The sequence below is a fragment of the Diprion similis genome, chromosome 12 (assembly GCF_021155765.1).
Source record: "Diprion similis isolate iyDipSimi1 chromosome 12, iyDipSimi1.1, whole genome shotgun sequence".
In the NCBI taxonomy this organism is placed as follows: Eukaryota; Metazoa; Arthropoda; class Insecta; order Hymenoptera; family Diprionidae; genus Diprion; species Diprion similis.
In genome coordinates this window covers 3,243,670-3,260,585 of record NC_060116.1, presented here as the reverse complement: position 1 = coordinate 3,260,585, position 16,916 = coordinate 3,243,670, and the positions used below count along the sequence as shown (strand labels likewise).

General features: G+C 38.1%; 2 protein-coding genes across 3 annotated transcripts; both read left to right on the top strand.

Moving 5' to 3' along the window:
• Positions 1 to 2,395: 2,395 nt before the first annotated feature.
• Positions 2,396 to 4,536, top strand: LOC124413176 (actophorin-like). Its single transcript, XM_046893571.1, has 3 exons — positions 2,396 to 2,537; positions 3,397 to 3,626; positions 3,955 to 4,536. Exons 1-3 carry the CDS (start codon positions 2,492 to 2,494, stop codon positions 4,147 to 4,149), a joined length of 471 nt encoding a protein of 156 aa, XP_046749527.1. The 5' UTR covers positions 2,396 to 2,491; the 3' UTR covers positions 4,150 to 4,536.
• A 2,848-nt stretch (positions 4,537 to 7,384) lies between these two features.
• On the top strand, positions 7,385 to 16,511 carry LOC124413175 (delta-like protein C). Of its 2 annotated transcripts, none has more exons than XM_046893570.1 (7): positions 7,385 to 7,559; positions 9,042 to 9,145; positions 10,949 to 11,105; positions 12,269 to 12,391; positions 12,486 to 12,616; positions 14,873 to 15,149; positions 16,036 to 16,511. In XM_046893570.1, the coding sequence occupies exons 1-7, from the start codon at positions 7,420 to 7,422 to the stop codon at positions 16,433 to 16,435; spliced, it is 1,332 nt and encodes a 443-aa protein (XP_046749526.1). In that variant the 5' UTR covers positions 7,385 to 7,419; the 3' UTR covers positions 16,436 to 16,511. The 2 variants fall into 2 exon arrangements, with proteins under 2 accessions (XP_046749526.1, XP_046749524.1); XM_046893568.1 differs by having other exon boundaries at positions 7,386 to 7,559; positions 9,039 to 9,145.
• Positions 16,512 to 16,916: the final 405 nt, after the last annotated feature.

The following is a 16,916-nucleotide window of genomic DNA, read 5'->3' as shown; positions in this document are numbered from 1 at the left end:
TTCCAATTGAATAAATGCCGAAGTCTGTAGCCAATTGAAAAAAATTATCTCTACAACAAATTCGAAAACTTGTTTGTAAATGCGCAGCATGCTGTACATACTTCAACTGATTATTTTTTCGCGAGTACTTGAATTGTCGGCCGAGGTTACGAAAGTATGCAAATTACTAATTTGAAATCCTGCAACCTTCGATTGAACAATGTAATTTGCGCATCCTTGACACATCCATTATGTCTGGATGAATATTGGCAATCAGAAATGGAACTGCATTTTTTTACTTTTCACTTCTGCACTTTAATGGATTTTATACTTGTTCAACCCTTTCAAACAATCCGTATTTAATTGACACGAATAAGAAGAGCGCGACTAAATAGCTATTTATCTGTGGCATGCCCGTAAACCGCCTGTTTTTTTGGCAAGGATGAAGATTTCAGGATGAGCTGACAGTGAACCGGAAGCGAGCCGGAAGCGAGTACTGAAATTATCCGAGCCAAAAAACGGTTTACGGGCATGCCATATGCAACATTTTTTACGGTATGGGCATGGAAAAGCAAAACGAAGAGTGAGGTTATGTCGCGTTCTGTTCGACGAAGCTACTTTATTCGGCAGTTTGGGATGCGCACTTCGAACTGCGCATCAAAACTCCAGAATAAAGACTTTATTCCGCAACTTTGTTCGATGCCGTATAAAGCGTCACTTTACGGAACGAAAACTGCTACAAAAAGTGGAATTTTAAATGCCCATGCCGTAAAAAATTATTTTTAAGGATTAAAGTGATTCTTGATCGAGTCACCGTTGACAAATGAGGACTTAGGAGGAAAGCTTAGTCATAGTCGGTTAGGAATCGGGAGGATATTCCGGTAGCCTAAGATAAGAAGAACATAACGAATCCTCCCAGGGGTTCAGCCAATGAACGACTCATGTTATATCGTCGTTTGATCGGTTTCCATAATTTCAAATAGCCACGCAAAGCCATACATGAAGCACTCGGGGCGGAAACGAATTGTTAGCAGAATAAAATATCTGTTTCAATCATCTGAGGCGCGAGGCTTAGCCCCGGACAAAGTAGCGCGATAAAATATATTTAAAGGATTTAAAATCTGAACCTACATTGCAGAGCAGGGATTCCTAGCTGATATTATTCATGCCTATAATCGCCTTACTTCTGATCTCACCCTGAAGGAATCTTCAGCCCGTCCTCTGAATTAAAACCTTCTATTTAAACCCGAAAAGGGTGCAGTGCGGGCAGCTGGGATCGCTGAAAGTTATTTAACGTCGAAACACACAAGCCGTGAATGAAAACTCGAGCAACTTATCATTCTAAGAGGAAAGAAAAAAAATTGCAAAGCGTCTAAAAAGAGCTTGAATTTTTGACTCTACTCTATCGTTATAACGCTGTGTAAATCGAGGCCTAATCGTCGATACTGTCAATCAATTACGTCACATTCTTACAGCCTATGTTTGCCAAAATAAATCCTGCCTCCTTCTTTTTTGTTCATTGAAGGATAACGTGTCAAAATTTCAGGCTCGCCGACGATGTAAAAGTATGGAGTGAAGAATCAATCTTAAAACCAAATAAGGAACCACAAGCAAGTATCAGGTCCGTGATATTTATTCAATTCTTTTACCCCCTGGCAATGAATACGTTTTTTACAGGCATAATTAAGCAGGTGATGTGTTTATTCCTTTTTGATTACAGCGAAAATTATTCATCGTTTGGTATTGTAATTCAAACGGCATAAGATGTTCTCTTTTATTTATCTTCTGTTTCGCTCGGAATTGGTCCTATCTAATTCTTGTGTTATTCAAAAAGAAGTTCATACGAATACAGGGTGATGTTTGTTACGCAGAATTGAAGTGTTTGGAACCGTGGAACAGACAAGAGCTCTATGTTTAAGTTTTCAACAACAGTATCAGTACTTTGCATTAAAACGAGTAAAGTTTTCTGAATACATTTGATTAGTAGTTGACGGTCAAGCATTCGATGGAAAGCTTTATACAGTCCTTTTAACACAATAATTAACAAACATCTGTTAGAGTTTGAATAATCTGAGCCATTGAAATGGTAATAAAATTACGTAACGAACATTTTGGCTGATTTCATCGTCCGTATAAAATATGGTTGTATGATTTATCGACCGCAGCAAAAAATCGCGAATTAAATATTACTTTTCACATTTGGGATTGGTATAATGGCAGGATAACGCAGATGAACTCGGGACCTTGAAACAGGTACCGTCATATCTTCCTAGCTCCATCGGCGAATTACAATCCGATTTTATCTATCAATTCTGTGTATGTACAAGTGAGTGAAAAAGTCACGACGATACAACAGCTTCTCTGACACGTTGATTTTTTGCTCAACCACCTCTCAGTAGCCACGGTATTTAAGCTAGCAGTCGTCGAACATCTCGTCACTTGTAACCAGGAGCTCGATTCCGAATAACCCATAGTTACAGGACTTCTTTTCCTTCGTTAAACGATATTCAAGATGGAGTTCTACTCGGTCGTTTTGCTGGTTGTAACCATCGCTGCGGGTAAGTTTGAATTATTTCATTCTCGTGGCTCTAGCGTACATGCAGTTTTTTAATAAAATTTTTCTTAAAATTTCGGGGTTTTTGATGGAAAGTTAAATTGTGGAATGATTTTCTTTTTCGCGATCATTTGTTGTGCAGCAATTATTGAAAAATGGATATAATATTTTGTATAATATCGTAGAAGTCCTTGTTTCGATTTTCGAGAAACAAGTGATATTCAACTTTTTTCATAAGACTCACTTAGTGAGGCAAAGAGAGTTCAAAAACTTGCGACAAATTTTCTAAAGCCGTCTTCGGAGAGGACGCGACATCTGACAGTGATTTAAGAATAATACATCATATTTTCTCGTTCGAAAATATTCACAATCTCATAGAGGATCATTCCTAGGGATTCATGTTTTTTCTGCAAAATTCAATGTAATTTTCGTAGACATTTGTAAAACCTTAAAACAATTCGGGAAATTTTATTTTCATTTTTATGGCCGTTCAATTTTTTTATTTTTGTTTTCGTAAAATTTTATCAATTATTATAATATTTCTTACAAGTTCGTACTTCTTTACGAAAATTCAAGCCACTTTTATCAATCAATCAGTTTAAAAATTCTCAAGTAGTTGATTTCTTGTTTTATTTTAGATAATTCTAGATGGTTGCAGTTTTTCGTAATATTTAAGTCGTAAATTTTTCGAAACAGAATTTTAGAAGATAATATTTTCACCAGGACATCAGCATTACTCAAGTCTTTACGCAACTTGAGGCATCGTTGAAATTTCAAAAATGACTAGTTGAAAAGAATATAAATCATAATCGTGAAGAGATAAATTGAAAATTACTGATCTGCAGGATAATTTCATTTCACAGTTAACAGTGCCGAGGTAGGGAAATCGGTGCCGGAGAGTCTCGAAAAGCTGAATAAAGGAGAACTACGATACATCATTTCCTTACTGAAAGACGGAGTTCAGACCGATGTGGTGGATAGCGGAGCACGAGATGAATCGTTCAAGGATTTGGCGGAGAAGCTAAGCAAACATGATGATCCTCGCTATGGAATGATCGACTACGAATACCAAGAGAACGGATCTCCAGTCACGGTACTTTTTTATTATTTAGTTTGGCAACTGGTTGCCATGCGAGTTGAATCTCTTCTCACGTTGAATCTCTTCTCGCTTTAGAATTAATTTACGTCACACAATTTAGAATTAACATATCGTTTAGCTTGAATGTGATCGTAAGAATCATCCTGCGAGATAGGATTGATTTTGAGAATTTAATCAGTACACAGAAGTGCAGTTTTCGATCATCCTTAAGGATTGAGTCACATCGGGTTCGAATGTATCAAACAATTTACTCATTCCAATGTGAATTTATTTTTTCTACCGCCAATCATTGACCTCATCAATGTTGTTTTGAAATTCACAGAAACGAGTGCTGCTCCTCTGGAACCCGGAAGCCGCGACGCCAGAAGCAAAGAAAATTTACCGCGACGCATACAACGAGAAACAGGCTGCAGCAGCCGGAGCTGACTACTTTGTAGAATTCAACAAGAAGAGTGAATTGACTGACGAGAGCCTAGTTGCCAAACTGAAGGCAACTCTACCCATTCCTAAAGCGTAAAGTGGAAGGAAGTAATCTTAAGGGGATGCTATAGTCTGTTCTTACCGACTGCGTTAAATGTCGTATTCTAAATGCAATTCTCAACAAAAACACAACAAAATATTGTTGTGTGATTTCATTCAAATTTGCATCTAGAATCCGGCTGTTGAATCTTTTTTGTATCCATGATCCGGGAACATTTAGAGACATCCAAGTCTACGTCGGAATCGAGTATAGCATCCCTTTGAGAGAATCACCGTACGACAGTGAATCGGTGCATATAATTACTTTTGGTATATTCAGTTCAAGGTTTTACTTATCATTGTAATAGAAATGTATAATCCGTGCGCAAAGTAGCTACTGATGTAGCCACGCATGCATAACAATAAAGCGTTTCCAATTAAGCCATAAATTATGTCATCACTTCATATCAGTCTGATTCTCCAACTTTGCTTCGTGTATCAAGAACACTGAGATCTATTCCAAGTATTTCAAGTATCCAGATTCAACCACTGCCATGCTTATCATAGATCCTTTCTAAATTTCCGTAAATTCCAGGATGGAATCTTATTAATGAAAACAATAACGGATCGAAATGGAAATTTCTTTTAGACAATAATTTGTTACCGGTTGATCGAACGAATTGGACATTTCTCGTCCGTCACTCCTAAGACACTTAGCTTCAGACCGAGTTCAGCATCACAGACAGACAAAGCTCAAAACCCGTCCTGAAAAGACGTCGAGATTGCGGCTGAGATTTCGTTTCTTTCTCCAACTGTTATTACCGAAAATGTTTCTTGACTCTTATAGTCGTTGATTGGTGCCTCGCGGGGTGACCAGGAATAACGACTCAGCTCGCCTCTCTCTCGTACCCATAATGGTATCTTGGATTAGTTTGTACCTTTCCACCGTCCAGTCCTGTCATTATAAACGCTCCAGCCACCACATCGAGTTTAAGGTCAAGTTTAAGCCACCGTGTGTACAAGAAACCGACCTTGCTCTCAGCGATCTTGATAAGACTCGAGCCGTTATAAATTATGATCACGATCGGACAAAGCTAGTAGAGTGACCAAGCTCATGCCAATCACGCTTTCGCTGAAGCACTGCACGCATTTAATAAACCTTTTTTCAATGAACTGTGAATGATGGATCACGCCTTTTTTACTCGAGAATTAAAACAAAAAGCCGTGCTTTTTTATTCAATCCTGAGGGGGAGAAATCTCATTGCAGCACCAAAACCCCGAAAGGATTTTGGTACTGTCATAGCAACGGCAGAGAGTCACCGATTCCGAACACGCATTTAATGATCGAAGGCCTTGTGGCAGCATGAATTTCTCCTATAGGAAAGGCAGCGTGCCTTTCCATCACAAATTTTATAGTCACCTGATTACGATGTCGCGGACGTGTCAATAGCCACATTATGAATAAGTTCTGAAGAGAAAACCACATCACACCTACTCACAATCAACCTTCGATAAACGATTATAGCGTCTTCGTGTATTCGTTTTTTCCAGCCAGTCTAATCCATCGATCAGACAAAAGTATGATCTCGGTATTTTTTCATCGAAGGATTAGATCCTGAATATCCGATGAAGGAGATGATGTCGCGCCTTCGAGGTCGAGGGGTCTTAAAATTCCGTAACCCTCTTTAAACGGAATCGAAAATTTCATCTCGTCCCCTAAGAACCAGCTCGGATTATCTGCAACGCCTCGAGCAAGTGACCCAAGTTCTAAGGACAAAGGAACACGTTCTTAAAATTCGTAAGAAGATTGGAGTGAAACAAGGTAAAACGGTCAGGTATAATGACAACGACTGTGTTTTTGCAGACCGACCCAGCCATCTGTTGTGTTATTACAGTGATTGTGTTACGATTTATCGTCGTTGTCTTTTAGGCTCGTTTCGCCAAAATCAGAGCACAACTTTTTCACCAGTTTAAATCGACAAAGTTACCGCAGAGTCTGCGCTTAAGTAAAGTAAAATTTGTAAACTGTAGTACGTGTTTTACGTTCCACCATCATGAAATAATTTAAACAGGAACGTATTAAACTTCAGATATATTACAATTTACGAATCCGTTTTATCAAATGTCAAAAGTTTAGTAATAACACAAAGAAAAAATAGTGAAAATTTAATTGCAGCCAGAAACGAATGCAAGAATTACTCTCTAGGTGGGCTTACTTTAAATGAAGAACCCATTTCTGTAGAGTCGGTATCACCAAGAAGAAACGCAAGTGCACGTATAGAATTGTTTAGAAAAACGTTAAGACACCAAATTGCATAAAAAGATTTTTAGTTACGACGCTAAAAAATGAGGTTATGTTTAGAGATGATTTGTGCAAAATGCTCATGAATATTGTAAGAGTGTAAGGTTCTGAGCAATTAAGTACTTTCATAATGAGTTTTTTACGATAAGTAACTAAGTTCATAAGCATTATTCATTTATTTATACGTTTAAAAATGTAGCAATTTAAATAATATCCAAATTGTCAACAGTTTTGACTTCGTTTAAATAAAACTTTCTTATCCTTTCGGCGAAATTCTTTACATTTTCCCCCAGTTTTCGGTTTCTCCGTAATTCTCTAGCAGAATCGATTAATTTGCTTCTACCAATATCTCCATTCCGTTGAAACTGTGCGAATTTCTTCAACTATACTGAATTACTAATGTGTCGAAAACCTCTGAATTTTTTTGGATCCGCGAACGCTTTTCAAGGAAGATTAGAAATGCGCGGACAATTTCTCTCGACATTCCAAATTCACAGTCCAATGCAAAACTATTAGATACCCAAACGAATAAGAATGTCAAGAGGTTGACTAAGGTCTGACTTCATACTCCCACGTTACTTGCAGATTAAACCGACAAGTCTGAAGCTTAGAGAACATATTGGGGCGAGCTTGATCCAATCGAAACCACACTTTCGTGGATGCTCGAAAGTTCGAATCAAAGTATCGTCGCAGCAAGAGTCGATTCTCCGGAAGCTTCTAGAGGAGCATTGAACTTGAAGTCGGTAGTGGACGCAGAAAAACAGAAGAAAGAGTCCACCGCGACCGGTGCCTGGCACATATGACTCAATAAACTCAGCCATGTGTGGGTTCCACCCATACAAACACAGAGAAGTGCGCTCAAACATGAGAGGAGGATGTATGCCGTCGACGAACCTGGTCGGTGCACCGGTGAAGCGTCGGTGGCGAGTGCCAGAAAAGTGTGCCGTGACCTCGAATAAGGTCCCGTTATCTTCTCCTGGTTCCTCCGGTCTTCCGCCTTAGTCTTGGTCGGGAAGTCGAGTCAAGATGATCCTCCTCATCGGATTTGTATCGTTGTTGTTTGGTGTTCAAGAAGTGATCCCAGTCGCCGATCACAGTGCCGCCGCACTCCTCGCACCCTTTTTTGGAATCACTTTGCTACCAGTATCACTCGTCTCAGGTGCCAGGTACGTAATCAGTTGTACCATCACCCACGACGCCTCTGATGACGAGGACCACAGCGTGGTCGAAGCTAAGTCAAGGTTCAGGTGCAACGACTCCCAAACGTCAAATCCCGAATGGCGATTGGCCAATTCAGACTTTCAATTTGTTGATGGTTATAGTCATGCGAGAATTAAATAGTTGCCATTTTACTGCAAAAGCATTACTCTGTTATCGCAGACTTTGAAATTGAGAAAATATTATAGTCTTGTTACAATGGAGGTTAAATAAGGGTCTGCAACTTTTCACAAAATTTTGATAACTATCTTCTTCGCAAACTTATTACTGAAAGAATGCGATTCGTCGAAAATTCGCCAGTTTTTTTACAAACCTTGAAATACCGAAGTAGTCAAATTTTTCAGCTACGTGAATGCCCTTTACTCAAGCGATAGAAACTGCTTTTCTCTAGAGTCAGAGATCCTTCCGGTTCAAATCAGACCGCCGTGCAACTCGAAATCTTATACAAGGACCGTTTCTTTTTTTTTGGGACGAAATACGGTATTTCGTTAATCTCTAAGTTACTAGTTTAGGTATTTTTTGAAGATGTGTGAACTCGAACGAGTCCCAGAACGAAGATTTGACTGCTTCATACTTTTGTACTCTCATTTGATTAGTGGTTTTGGATGACGTGATGAATCAGATTTCCATAATTGAAAAAAAAAAGATCTAAATAAAACTACGTCATTATTACCGAAAGTGTATAATCGGAAAGAAAAAAATGCGTTCCAACCAAAAATCCATAATAAAATTCTTCAACTTACTTTACGAATAGATCTGTCAAACAAAAATTCTTCAAATCTGTTTTGACGTTTTTGTGATGAGACCCACTTTCCGTAATTCAGACGTCATTAAAAATTACTTTCATTGTCAAAATAAATCCGATCTTCTAGAATCTAAATGTATAAAAATTATTCTTCAGTCTTCTATACAAAGTCAAAACTAAGAAAAATATTTGTACGAAATATAAAAAAAAAAAAGTTATTCAACCTACGACTTTGAAAATATCTTACGTAGCGTACAATTTTTTTCTAATTGTCAAACTCTGCGATAATTATCGATAATAAGAGTAATTTTTTCAATCGCTGCAAACGATATGCCCGGTAAGAAATAAGTGAAGAAGCAAAGGCAAAATGATTCTCAAAAACGTCAGTTCCAGCTCGAGGTATACCAAAATACGAAATACGAAATACAAAAAGACTGGAGACTCAGTCCCCATTTCTCCGACATAATTAATGAACCAGCATTCTTGGAGAAGTAGAAGTTCATCCTTTAGCGATATCTGGACACGAGCAAAAAAAACATCCGAGTTAATGGCACTGTTCCCTGTAAGGCCTCGATATATTACAGCTTTGCTCGTCCTTCGGCCGAGGACCTAAGGCGACTTAAAACTGATTTCGATCGGCTGTAACGCGGGACTTTACGGTCTGTCTTCTTATTTTCTGCAGCAGATACGTCCCAAAGTGGAAGAAGCAGGCCTGCGAGGTCCCAGCATCCCAGCACCCCAATTCACACTACGTATGCGACGAAGCCGGAGACGTGAAATGTCTGTCAGGTAATTTGAACGCCACCGTAAAAGCTTCTGATCTTTTTCTTATCGCTATGACAATCAGGGAACGAAGAATGGTCGCTACATCCTTTTGTGAAGTTCTTATCATTATTATACCGGATCCTGTGCATTCCCCTAATTGTGAAGAAATTTTCATGGCTTTAAGGGCGATGCCAGATTCTGATCCACTGCAACTATATTGACTTGAGTACTCAATGGGAGTCAAGATACGAGCTGAAACTCAAAGTTCAAAGTGTTTTATGCCGTAATTTTTCGTTATATGCAAAGATGATTCACTATGGCATAGAGATTTTTAACTTCCATAAAATCAATTGGATGGTGTTTACGATTTTTGGATTTTTTCGATTGTACCGCCATTTAATAAATTGCAGCTCAGAGGATTCATGATTTTGTTTTAATGGGAAACGCAACTGACATCGTTTATATGTATGTTTAACATTTCCTTATAGTATTAAATGGATTCAATACTAAAACAGAAATACGTGTTTTAGTGTTTTTAGCATGAAAAAGGATTCAAACCCTCATTCATCGTATTGCACGCCTACACTTTTGATATTCTTCTTACTTCGAGACCCAGTAGCCTTGAAGTTCTGCAGTTTTTATCCGCACATTCCACAATTTATATCAAGAACTTCAGAATTAGAACTTTTTCTTCGCATTCCGAGCCTAAAAAAAAATGGTTCTAAGTATTCTTAGTATGGATACTAGATATACTGTAGAACTTCGAACTGAACCTCGAACTTATTGAAGTTTGCATTTTGGAATATTTTATTGGCTTTTCAAGTATCTGTGCTCACGTTGCAGGCTCCCAAAATAAGCAGCAAAAAGAATTTAACGATTTTAATTGCTTCTTTCCTCAACTAATCCCAACTTTTCTCCTCGAAATCAAACCGTCACGATACTCCCATGTAGACCTTTGCAATAAGCAGCATGAACTTCAAAAGTAACTCAATGTATGGGGTATTCCGTACCAAATCGGTTACTTTCGATCCTTATCATTTTTTATGTTTTTATGTTCAATTTAGGTAGCAGCTTTGAATCCCTCAATTCATATGTATTTTTTTTTATGAAATTATGTTTTAATCACATATATTTAAGCCTTCTCGAAGTTTAACATTTTTTGGAAATCTGGAAAATTTCATTTTTAGTTGCAATCATTTTGAAACTGGTAGTAGGATGAAAAAGTTTTATTCTGTTTTTTAAGCACTTTGAAAATTTTCAATTTTGAAAACTTAGTGCTTAATGTTTTAGAATATCATAACAAATTTCTAAATCGATGAAAATGACTGAGCTAATTCGGATTTTTTTTTTTATTGAGAATGCTAACTAAAATAATCCCAGTAACTAGTCAACCTTTTTATCCATAGTACAACCTCATTATAAAAACCAATATCTTAAATCAATTGACCCTGTTCTGAAATGTAAACTATTTTTGAAACAATCGCCTTCAAACATTTAGTGTAAATCCATAAAACCACAAAATTATAGCATCACTTCACGAATGTGCATTTTTGCATAAATATAGTCAATACCTTACGCCCATATGAGAATGCTAATAATTCGATATTTCGTTTCTTCAATAAAGTATCACAGCAGCATATTTTTGCATTAAAAATCTTACCCAGTAAATCATGTTTATTTCCAAGAGAAAAAAAATCGCAGATTACACTAACGAAACATTAAGTTGATAAATTTCTCTCACTATAATTCAGTATAGTCATAATGAATTTCCGAAAACGAATTTAATCGACAAAAGAATAACCCTTTCATTTCGTAAACGCTTTTCAGGATGGACCGGAGACTTGTGCGACGTGCCAATGTGCAGGAAGGGGTGTGACCCACTCCAAGGATACTGCCGTCGTCCTGGTGAATGTCAATGCAAATTCGGCTTCTACGGAGAAGACTGTGACAAATGCGTCACTTTACCGTTGTGTCAGCACGGCAGGTATTTATGAATATTACTTTTGCGAACTTAAACCGTAACTACTGGTGAATCTGTGTGTTAAATATCATCGATCATTGATCTCTCTATGACCCCAGTCGCGTACTAAAAACGTCACGGAGGGAATAACTTCTGCAGCAACCAATGAACGTCCAAATCTCATTATGAACGACTTGGAGATCGATTAAATCGATTCGCATCACCGCAAAGCGCTTTATGATATTGCAATTTTGACATTTAATGAAATTTTATTTCCTTGAGTATACTATTTTGATGTTGCACGTCTGTCTAGCCTAAAAACGGTTATATATTCGTGCAAAAAACAAGTTAACAGAAATACACGGTTGATTACTAATTGAAATAAGGTTTCAATAGCTGTGCCAGTGACCTCTGATCGAGGACCACTTATTTCCGTGACTCACGTCGCGGCGTCGTTCTAAAACTTTGTTATTTCAACGCAAATGCTCATAACGGTACGAATGACGCACTTGTGCGAAACCCAACGTATAATCGGTTCTTCATATGTCTTCCTGCAAAGATTAGACTATTTCTAATTAGGATAACACGTCTTTTTTTTGTACTGAAACAAGGTCTAAACGTTAGATACATATTTAAAAAATATACATATTCCAGTTTTCTTGCAGAGTTTTCGAAAATAATCGTGAGTGTTTTTATGCGGATACAACCTCATAGATAATCAATTATCCTCGAAAATACTTACAAATTTCTTACGTTGGTGCAACCAGAAGTCAGGTATCATAAAAATCAGCATTTTTTTTACCTTTTGTTCAAAATAACGGACTGACGCCAATTCCAAGAAGTACGAGAAAGTTATTAGTTAAAATGAAGCCACTGTAACTGTATAACTACTACAGACGATTATTTCGGTCGGTTCCGCGAAGAAACCGTAATGAGTATACTTTTTTGCTCGTGAAGTATCTAAATGAATTGATTAAAAAACCTTTTATTCTAGAGGATTTTTTAGTTCGGCAAAAAGTATTATTTAAGCCTTGTCCAGTAAGTGATTATTAAAACCATTACCCTAATCTGAATTTGGATCAGAGTTGTTTCTCGTCATCATGATCCATCTGCAGGTTCAATATCAAGACTTTCAGGTTCACGAGTTGATTTCACTAATCCAAACTCAAAATATTCACCCAATCCAGGTGCAACGTGAGCTTCGAATGTGCCTGCGATCCTGGATGGTCAGGACCTTTCTGCTCCGAGCCGATATGCAGCTCAGACTGTCACCCAGCCAGAGGATACTGCGAAAAACCAGGCGAATGCAGGTAAAAAGCTTGGCGAGGGCTGCCAACCACGAAAGACTTATCCACCGACTGTCTCTCATCCGATCGCATTCCATCGCCTCGTCTCTGTCCACAGGTGCAGACTCGGATGGCAAGGACACAAGTGTAAGGAGTGCGCCGTTCTGCCAGGCTGCGTTCACGGAACGTGTCAAGGGCCTCTTGAGTGCCGCTGCAAACCAGGGTGGACTGGTTTCTTATGCCAGATACGTAAGTGCGGTCTCAATTAGCGATAACTTCACGCGATGGAATGGAAAATCACTTTGAATCCAGCATCATAAATGGAAGAAAGAGTTGAATTGAAAAGCATGGCATCCATCATCGGACTACTCCTTGAAGAGTTTTTTGTGGGTGGTGTTACGTAACCGATTTAAGAATTCTTATGAGAATCCATCTCATTCTTTCGTAAAAAATTTATTCGATTCGAGATTTGTTGTGATATGATCGCTTTAAGGTCAAAAAGTGTGTTCTGGTCAGCTGGGACCTATAAATTATCAGATGAAATAATAATCTAATAATTTGCAAAATATGATCTCAAAGCCCGTCTCGCGACGAAATCAATGGATTAAGACTCTGTATGATGTTTTGTTCCAAATCAATTGAATGTTTCACGAAAGAATGATATGAATTCAGGTTAGAAACTCTCAAATCGATTACGTGACAAAACGATCAAAGGATCTTAACAGAGTGCCCTAGTCGATTTTGGCATTGTATAAATCTAAAGCACAAAGAAGGGCTTAATAACCCCATTCTACACACGATTCTGAACAAAAACAAAAACACACAATGCATTTTCATTTGACGTAGAAATAAAGAAACGGCATGAATTCTACAAATTTACTATTGCGATTTCGTAGAATCCGCTCACATTTTTTATTTAGATATCTCTCATCATGATGCAAATGTACCGCACATTTTTCACACGTCAGACTTAAAAAGTCATTGGAGAAATATGAGTAAAAGTATAAGATACTTTCGCTCACGATGGCTGTTCTGAATTTGCACGATGTAATGACGCAACGATTGTTTTCTTGCTACTATTTTCAGTCAAAAAGCAACGCACCTACTCTTTTTAGGTATTTTATAAATGATTTTCAATTCTCTCAAATTTACTGATGATAAATCTTAGACAACTAGATGTTGCGTGAAAATGAAGCGTCTAAATAAGTATGAAATATTAGTTCTATTTATCGATAAGAGTCACAGTGTTTGAAAAGAACACTAAGATAGTCATCCATTGCTTTCATCTTTCATTTCTTCCTCACGAACATATTTTTTACGGGAATATGCCAATAACTACACTGAACGACTAGATTCTAACCGATTCAAGGGTGCGTGTATTTGGCTCAAACACGAAATGCGATGAGAACCGTTTGATACGTCGGTAACGCACGCACTGACACTGTTCAATATCCGACCCACTCGATATGTTGGTATACGATCTTACCGACTGGTTTACCGACATATCAAACGGTTCTCATTGGATTTCGTGTTTGTAAATACCTAACTGGAACGCGCACACGCATGCCTCTTTGGTGTGACCTTAAGTTAACCTCACCATCAATCTACAGTCATCTGCATACATAAATCCCTGTCTTACATCCATCTAACGTATATAAAGCAGGTTAGATCGTGTCAAACTTAGCAATACGTTACAGGTAATATGAATTACAAGATCAGTTGAACTCCAACTGAATTATTCCTCTAATGATTACGATGCAGCTCGCACTACGTATTTGATAAATCATTGAATGTTTGACTTACTTTTTGAAACTCTCATATTTTGTTGCGCGCACAGTGAATTAGGAGAACACACAATCACTGTCTGAAAGCTCATAGTCACTACCTCTTACGTTATCCGTGATTGACCTCTCACATTCAGACGACTACCCAGTTTTATATCTATCACTGAAGCTATTTTCATAGCGAGAGAGTTCGCCGCCTAGTGGCCGTTTACAGTACTAGCATATTGATGTTTACTACGAATATATTCTTTACTTGTTAGATCAACAAAGTATTGTATTCAATCGATGTGAATTTTGTGTTGGCTAGATTCATGATTTGAACAAAGTAATTATTTGTGTCCACAAATATGCGACTTGGAGGAACAATACATAAGCTTGAAATGAAATATTTAGTTAGCTTAATTTCGAAAACATATCAAAAGGTTCACTCGAAGGAACACTTCACTCGATCGTGACACAAAGAGCTTTTGTTGAAACAAAGAATTCGCTTGACTAATTTATTTGAACAAACTAACTAAATCGAAATTGTTGAATAGAAGTCATCGTACATGGAACAAGTAAGAAATACTGGATTGCAGTAAACGGACTCCAATGAAATCTATTCCGTTTGTTCGACAATTCCTTTCCCTTCGTGTATCCAGCAATCGATTTGGCTGGTTGCACTTTACAGTGGCCAACATCGTGAGAAACATTTCATATACATTTTTTTTAACTTTAACAGCAATCTGCGCGAAGGGATGCAGCCGGGAACATGGAGGATGTCGACGTCCTGAAACTTGCAGATGCCGGGTTGGCTGGAATGGGCCAAACTGCACGGAGTGTGTTCCTTATCCAGGGTGCGTTCACGGCACCTGCAAAAGGCCATGGGAGTGTCGGTGCCAACCTGGCTGGACTGGAGATCTCTGCAATGAGAAGTTGACCTACTGTGATGAGAACCCGGATTCCTGTAAGAATAATGGAACTTGCATCAGCGTCACTCAGGAAGACGGAAATTTCAGGTACGGTCATAAGTATTCGGTTATGTTTGTAATAATATTTCTCTATTCTTTTTTGGATACGAGACCTGTTTATTCCGAAAAGGCTTTATCCACACTAAAACTGCAATATCTCCTTGAAACAATCCCCGTCGTGTTGTATAGAAAATTAACTACGGTTTACAGCTACATTTAAAACAAATGTAAGTAAAAATTAATTACTCGGTATTTTTGGAATATTCTACAGGTAATATTCTCGCGAAAAGAAACTTTCGTCAGTCTAGCTCTAGCAACTTTATTTTATTTCAAATCTCAATCAAATTTTAAACTTGGGTCGGAGTCTCCGACAATATAACATTAGTTTTGATCGATTTCTATTGTTGAAGAATCGTTTTCAAAGAATTCTGAGCAGAATAAAAGTCGATTACTGTAATTCAATATATTTCTACAAAGTTTTTCGTTATTATTCTTGTTGACGAATTTAATACTTCTCCAGTTCACCGGAAGCAGGATTTTTTAAATTTCATAATGTTTATCGTCAGACAAAACCAAAATTTCATGAGTGACAGGAAAGTAGTGTAATTTAATGAAACTAAAAAATAAGTTCACGCCGTCTGTATACTGTAGCAGCTAAATCTATAATACTGTTCTAAATCAGTTCAAAATACAAAAAATAAAACAGTATAGGATATTGTACGTTATTATAAATATTTTGCGGTTTTTTATTTGAACAACAATCAGCAGACAGAAGTTGATAAAAATTCACATTCATTGGTTCACTGGGCAGAGTCGACACTTGGCTGAAAAACCTCCTTGAATAAGCGGTGCTGGTACCCAAAGCAAGCGACTCCGCTCGAAATCAGTTCATTCCGCAGAAAAACCTCAACATCGATGTAAATTTTTATTTCAGATGCATTTGTCCGTTGGGTTACATGGGTCGTCAGTGTCAGATCGAGACGACAGTACCAGCGACGGAATTGATGCCCCCAATGCCGGTCAACACGCCGACGCAATTCGTGATGTCGCCGACGTCAACGGAGGAGAGCGTCGCGACGCATTCCAGCCTCACTGAAGAGACGCCGGTGAAACCGGATGTCGAAGAGAGCAGCCAGGCATTTGAAGAAGACAAAGTTGAGGACGACGATTCCGTCGAGCATAAGGACGAGCAGACCGTCGAACCATTGGGTCCGATTTTCATCACCGATCCTCCGACCACGAATGAACCTGCGGCAACAGCGGGAAAGTGGCCAACCGAACCTCCGACGACGGTGCTGCCCTCGGTGGACAGCGACGTCGAAAACGAGGCCTAATCTTGGCCGAGATTTTGGTCTGTTAATTTTTCTACAAAACTGATCAGTGAAATTTCATTTAGATCGTACAGGCGCGGTGAAGAAAGTTGTTCAGAAATATTTAGCGAGTTTTTTTCATTTTTTGATAGCTAATCGAATTGAATTTTCTATACGGGCTCTGCATTTTTCTCGGATATTTTGCCGTATTTTCTCCTATGATCTTCAAAATATCGGCACGTCTTTCTGCAAAATTTTCCGAGGCTTTTTGATTCTACTCATCATTAGCGTTCTGTTCTGGAGCATTAAACAATGCAAATTATTTGAATCTCAACCCTATGGTTACCTACTTTTGGTAATTGAAGAGAATGTACATTTAAACTTCGTTCAAATGAATTCCTACTTTCGATTGAACTCTGTTCAATTTGTGATATGACATGCAATTGGATCAAAGCCAAAATTCTAACGGAAAATTTGGGGATTATTATTCTGTAAATTATCAGAA

Bases quoted from the DNA above. Each gene is read 5' to 3' on its own strand.
- LOC124413176 (XM_046893571.1), top strand. From the start codon at position 2,492: ATGGAGTTCTACTCGGTCGTTTTGCTGGTTGTAACCATCGCTGCGG. The intron at 2,538-3,396 runs GTAAGTTTGAAT...TTCATTTCACAG, and splicing joins GGTTGTAACCATCGCTGCGG to TTAACAGTGCCGAGGTAGGG. The intron at 3,627-3,954 runs GTACTTTTTTAT...TGAAATTCACAG, and splicing joins AGAACGGATCTCCAGTCACG to AAACGAGTGCTGCTCCTCTG.
- LOC124413175 (XM_046893568.1), top strand. From the start codon at position 7,420: ATGATCCTCCTCATCGGATTTGTATCGTTGTTGTTTGGTGTTCAAGAA. The intron at 11,106-12,268 runs GTATTTATGAAT...CACCCAATCCAG, and splicing joins CCGTTGTGTCAGCACGGCAG to GTGCAACGTGAGCTTCGAAT. The intron at 12,392-12,485 runs GTAAAAAGCTTG...CTCTGTCCACAG, and splicing joins GAAAAACCAGGCGAATGCAG to GTGCAGACTCGGATGGCAAG.